General features: G+C 37.3%; 1 protein-coding gene across 1 annotated transcript; it reads right to left on the bottom strand.

Annotated features, from left to right (window-relative positions):
• Positions 1 to 598: 598 nt before the first annotated feature.
• On the bottom strand, positions 599 to 5,910 carry LOC104078901 (cleavage and polyadenylation specificity factor subunit 3-like; the record flags this gene model as incomplete). The annotated part of the gene is made up of 5 exons (XM_009580727.1): positions 599 to 688; positions 2,393 to 2,570; positions 3,520 to 3,648; positions 5,076 to 5,173; positions 5,847 to 5,910. Coding segments are annotated over 5 exons (559 nt in total), but the record flags the coding sequence as incomplete, so codon positions are not given.
• Positions 5,911 to 6,635: the final 725 nt, after the last annotated feature.

Below are 6,635 nucleotides of genomic sequence, written 5' to 3'. Positions count from 1 at the left end.
CTATCCCAGCCAAAACCAGGACACACTTACAGAAAGCAGTTGGAAGGGACACAAAGAATGAAATAATTTTAAGCATTACTCTGAAAGATCTCACTGTTAATTTCCAAATGAAGCAGTTCTTTTAATGTTTCCCCTGAGCTTCTGATTTTCCAAACATGGATTCAGAATAAAACCATTTTGCCCAGAAAACAAAACCAAAAAATATGGAATAGCACTCAGGGCACCTCCACCCAGGACAAATTCTCAACAAACATGGTTGGAAGTAGGTTAGGATCTCTACAGGTATCTGGCTAAATGGAGGTTTGTACAATACATCTGGCAAACACAGGTTGAAACCTAGTAAATCTCCCATCTTGTAAAGGTTTGTCTAGAGGATTAAGGAACTTCATCAGAAGGATTGTAAAACAAAAATTAGACTTTAATACCGTGAAAAGAAATGTTGGAGTGTTCTGAACACCTAAGCGTTTGGATATTTAACACAAATCATATACTACCATTAAACGTCCACTGTCTTTCTCATTCCATTTTAGCTCTAATTAAGTAATACCCCTATACTTATTTAATTACTAGTTTAAATAAAGAATTTTGTAAAACTTACAATTATAAGAATATCAGGTTTAATATTGGGAATCTCAGCTGCCATCAGATGTCTGTCTTCTTGTCTTGAGAAATCACCTGTATATAAAAGCTATGAGACACAAAGAGAAGCAGTTATTCTGATTAAAGGTTCTACCAGGTCAGCAGTCTTTAAAAAGCTGCTTAAAAAATACCATTCCTATACAACAAAGATAATTTTAAGGCATTTGTGATAAAAGGTCACTTGAACTTTAACTAAAGACTCTTCTGATGTGAACAATATTAGGTCAATAGTACTACAACACAAATATTTTAACCGCAATAAGTAAAGGTATTTCAAGCAGTACCTTAATTGCAACAGAATTACATAAACAATTTTTTTTTTTTTTTCATTTGGGACATAAAGGTGGCATTTTCAGCATTTTGCATACATGCACTGACCATTAAGAAGTAAAAATTAATGTAACAGAAAATACATCAGGCCCTAAGTGGAAGTACAAAGTAGATAAATCAGCATTTACATATCAAAATGTAAATATAATGAATAATCCAATAAAATTACTTAAAAAAAATCCTTCAAAGATTTTCTGATACTTACAAAAAAAGCCTGTAATCTAGCAGATTTTCCAAACGCAATGATCATGTTCCCCATTACACCAAGGAGTAATTTGTAACTGTTAGTAATTTTTAATGAATTCTTAACTGTAGGGTGGAATGCAGCTGTGCCCAAAATGATGGTTTCAAAACTGAACATCTTTTACTTAACAATCATTCCACTGATGAAAATGTGAATAATAACAAAACATATAGTCAGCAGCAGCAGCTAACTGGTCTACATGTAACCTGCTATCACATTCCTCATTTGCTTCACAGGGAATTAAGTAAAATAATGGATGTTAAAACCCAATCCATTTGAGTCATGTATAGTAAGAGGGAAATCTTACTCCATTGTGCCTCAACCAGCAAAAAAAAAAAAAAAGGTAGTAAGATATCTAAATTTTATTGTAAATCAGTTCTATTTTGTCCTGGTTTCGGCTGAGATAGGGTTAAATTTCTTGCTAGTGCTGTGACCCTATCCCAGCCGAAACCAGGACATATTTCTATACTTTTTTTAAACTTTAAACTTCTAAAATTCTCAATCATTATAAACAATGAACAAAGCAATCCTCAGGACCACCATCTCTCTTCCCTCTTCAAGGCTGTATGAAACTTTTCTTGGGTGGTGATTATCCTACTGAACTCCCAATTCATGAGATTAGTTTCAAGTATCTGGTTTTGACACAGCGCTGCCTGTGATTATACAATGACTTATTTAATCTCTCTGTGCCTAAAATTAATAATAATCCTATTTCTTTAGGTACTTTAGCATAAGAGTGTTATGAGAAAAATATAACTCGCACACTTTGACAAATGCCATTTAAGCACTCTGACAGGCAGCCATGGTAAATCAGAATTACAAAAACAAACATCTGTTTATAGATTTTACTAAAACGCAGCTTCCGTGAGACTGCCTCAGCTATCAGCTACCTCTGAGTGGACCAGCAAGGAAAACTACATGTTTACTGGTTCCAAGTCTGAGTCATAATTCACCCCTCTAAAATCCAAACATTCTTCGTGGTTCCAATACACGTGTCACTTGCTAGTTCTAATCAATGAGAAAATACATGATCTAAGTCAAGGCCTTTCACCTTGACTTGAGTCCAAGTCTATCTGACAGCTCCAGCCACAGTGGTGGGGCTTAACAGGCAATAATAAATAATTAATGACTAAGTTAGAATTCAGGCTTGATTTCAACTTTATAATAAAAAGAAAATACCTTCACACCAGCTATTTCAATCATAAACATGGCTGCTCCCAGGACATGGCCTGCGTGGTAACACCAGAATTTGATTCCTGCCACCTCTTTCACTTCATGGAAGTTGATGGTCTCAATCTTGTCCATGCTTTCTTCAAGGTCTGTTTCTGTATATAGCATGTCATCCGCTGATATATTACTGGATGTAAGTGAAATGGCTAAATATCAGCTCATCTTACCAGCTTAGATTATATAACAGTTGGAAAAAGATGTTCCTGGATTTTTCCCCACTGACAGTAAGAATCCCATTCAGCAACGCTATGTCTCCTATTGGAAATCAAGTCTAGGTACTCCTAAGCAGAGTTAAAGTGTCTTTCTTTTGAAAGGCCACGCTAGAATAGTCTTTTCAGTTCACGATCTGCTCTGTATTTGTCTAAAAGTACCAACAGGTTCCCAGCCCTGGACAGAGGTCTGACACTCAGCTTGTAACAGTCCTCAAAAACCAAACCAAACCACACTTTTCCCATTGGCCCAGAACAAACAAGTTAAAAGAGGACTGTTTATCAGGTGTCTGACCCAAACTAGAATCTGCTGCATTGAGATATGCTCAGGACCACTGCACTCGCATACAAAAGATGTATCAAGGCATGTAACAGAAGAAAAAAAGGGAAAGAAAAAAAGGAAGGGAAAAAAGTAACAGAGCATTCTTTGTACATTTGCTTACATTTAATATTTAATTTGACCTTGTCTTGAAGAGTGAGTTGTATCTTAGGGGCTTAAAATTCACTACTTCTGTAAAGCTTAAGAAAAAATATAGACATTAAAAAGCATGAGAACAAAAGAGCATCTTAAGAGAGACAGATGGGGGGAAAAAGAGGATACTATTAAAGGTCCAAACAAGGCAAATGAAAAGAATGAGAGGAAAGAAGGAAAGATTTTTTTTTTCGATTGATAGGAAATTATTTGACAGACACATTATCCATGAGGCAGTAAGATGATTCATTACTTCTAATCTGGTTATAATGTTGTTACTTGTGGCAACATCCAGGTTCATCCAGACACCTTCGGTGGCTTCATCTTAAGCTTCCTATTGGATATATAGGTGAAATAATTAAGGAGTTGAAGAGACAACCGACGGGTCAACTTACCTGACTTTGACATAGTCTGAAAGAAGCCATCTGTAAATAGCCTTTGTGGCATGAGTCATAAACGTCCTTCCTTTAAAACTTGTTTTCTGCAAAAACCATGGTAAAGCCCCACAGTGATCTAAATGGAAACTTAAAATAGACACACAAATCCAATTAATACATTAACATTACACAACACTAATACAGAATATATACCATATACTTTACTGGATTAACATAGCGTGACGAAAATCCAGAAACGCAACCAAGAAAACGTAAGAGTAATACAGGAAATTCTCCATTAATTGCAAAAGTTTTACCCATATACTCTCAGAATTAACTTTTTTGTAATTTATATATAAATTTAGAGGGAGAAAAACAACAGGAACCAGGAACACAATAAATGTCTGAGATACAAGAAAGCTAACAAACATGATCTTAAGTTTGCATGTAGGACACTACGGATTAAAACATGTACTAAAATAATGTTATTTGGCCACACTTCTAATTTGACCTATCTTAAGAAAGTGCTTTTGAAATACAGGTAGAACAAGAATGTTGTGGTTTAACCCGGCAGGCAGCCAAACACCACACAGCCGGTCACTCACTCCCCCCAGCTCAGCGGGATGGGGAAGAGAATCGGAAAAAAAAAAAAGTAAAATTCGTGGATTGAGATAAAGACAGTTTAATAGAACAGAAAAGGAAGGGAAAATAATAATACTAATAATGATGATAGAATATACAAAATAAGTGATGCACAATGCAACTGCTCACCACCCACCAACCAATGCCCAGCCAGTCCCTAAGCAGTGGTCACTGCCCGCCAGCCAACTCCCCCCCAGTTTATATACTGAGCATGACGTCACAGGTATGGAATATCCCTTTGGTCAGTTTGGGTTAGCAGAGTAGAAGGGCTGTCCTGGCTATGCTCCCTCCCAGCTTCTTGTGTACCTGGCAAAGCATGGGAAGTGGAAAAGTCCTTGACTAGGGTAAACACTACTTAGCAACAACTAAAATATCAGTGTGTTATCAACATTATTCTCATACTAAATCCAAAACACAGCACTATACCAGTTACTAGAAGAAAATTAACTCTATCCTAGCTGAAACCAGGACAGTATATATCACGAAAACTCGGTATTTTATAGAGACCTGGTTATGACTGGTTAAGTCATTTACAAATGGCTCTCCTCGTCTCTCAGCCACTAAGCAATATTTAAACTACATTCAAAGCTTGTGTAAGTCTCTGAGAACCTTTTTCATTCAAAGCCAATAGAGCAAAAACCACAACCAATACTTCTCAGCAGTCTTTATGTAGAAAACTCATTCTAGAAGCTGTCACAATGGTGTTAAAGCAGGCCAGGTTATTAAAAAGTCAGACATCACAGTGAGCTCCAACGAGAGTTGTAATGTCAAAAGTGACTGAACATTCTTAATTTAAAAAAAGTTGGAAACTATAATTTTGCCATGCCATTGCAATCTACATAACACCTATTTTCAGCCTCTCTTAATAACCTACAAGTCAGCACAGCTCAGACCATGACCTCAGTATATTTCTTCTTTTACGTGCAACTTACTGACTAATTAGGAGGAGATCAATCTCAGCAGGATCTATCAAATCAATGTAAGGAAGAGCATCCATTCCTTCCAGTCCAGGATGGATTCCGCAATCAAGCTGAAAAATGAAAGAAAGTTAAAGCTTCTAACAGAATGTACAAAAAACCCTCTTCCATTTTGGTCTAAAATACAGTTACTAGCGACAAGTAACTTTTAGCAACATGCAAAAAAAGTATTTTTTCCTTAAACACTCCTTTTAGCATTGGATTTCACATCTCGGGCTTCTGTCTAGATGACTCACCTCCACTGGGAAACTGAACACCTTTCAAAAGATCGTAGTCTTTGTTTGTAACTGTGTACCTATGCAAGCCTTCATTCACACTTCAAGAATACCTAAATATACAGAGCAGTGTATGCAAGTTATTTTAGCCACCATCTGAGAAGACAGCTGGAAGCGGGAAAGAGAACATGTATGTGTTTACACGTGACTGTTTACACATAACTGTAGGTAAACATTAGCCTTAGGTTCCACTGAAACCTAGTATGTGTAAATTTTAGAATCTACACTTAAGACACATACATTCTGTTTGGGGATATGGATTTATTTTACAGGACAGCCTCTGTAATGCCTACTATCATATGTGCTATATTGTTCCAGAAAGCTACAAAATGTGCCTCTTCTAGCACAGTGGCCAACTTCAATGAGGAGGCTGAATTCAACCCGTAACATCTTTTTGCGATCTGAAGTACCTTAATGAGAGGGCATACAAATACATTCGTGCAATAATTACCATTATTTTTCTTCCTTTAAACTCCAGAATAATGCATGACCTTCCTACTTCTTGGCCAGCACCTCTGCAAAAGGATATCAAAGTCATCAAAATGAAGACAACCCACAATGCATAGATGTAACTGTATATTGGATGCTTTTAGTGGGATTATTCTTCTGTGTAGAAATAATGCCTGCACAGTCCTGTTAAGCTCAGATATCTAAAGTAACTGAACAGTTATATTTATCTCAATGGAAATGAGACTCTGTTTAATGCAGCAGAAATAAAAAGAACCTGTTTGGGGAAACTGATTTGGTCTCTTCTGGTTTTTATTGCACGCCTCCGCACTCGAGTCTCAAAGTATTGAGATGTATAATGAATAGAAAATTTACTTAAATAACAGATTACCTTGGGCGGAATAAGCTTGAAATAGCATCTTCAAGTTGTCCAGAAAACAACTTTGATGCTACCAGAAACTACTTCAAATTGCATTGGCGTCTTTACCAGAGAAAAAAATTCAACTTAAAATACTACAAAACCCACAATGCTGTCGAAGTGCAAAAGGCAAAAAAAGTTTTTTGCTCAGACAACACTTCAGTATTGCATAAGGGAAGGACGCAATCCTTCCCACCGGCCGTGACAGCGATCCCGCAGGCTGCAGGCTGCCTGCTCGCTGGAAAAGCAAGCAACGAAAACTAGGAGGGGGAAGAAAAAAGGAGAGCGGCCCGGGACTCCAATGCCTCGAACGAGGTTTCGCTCAGGCCGCCCAGGGCACGCCCCCGCCTCCCCTATCGCGATGGCACAGCCGCT

This window comes from Fulmarus glacialis, unplaced genomic scaffold (genome assembly GCF_000690835.1).
Source record: "Fulmarus glacialis isolate BGI_N327 unplaced genomic scaffold, ASM69083v1 scaffold41620, whole genome shotgun sequence".
Classification (NCBI taxonomy): Eukaryota; Metazoa; Chordata; class Aves; order Procellariiformes; family Procellariidae; genus Fulmarus; species Fulmarus glacialis.
This window is presented reverse-complemented; position numbering and strand designations above follow the sequence as displayed.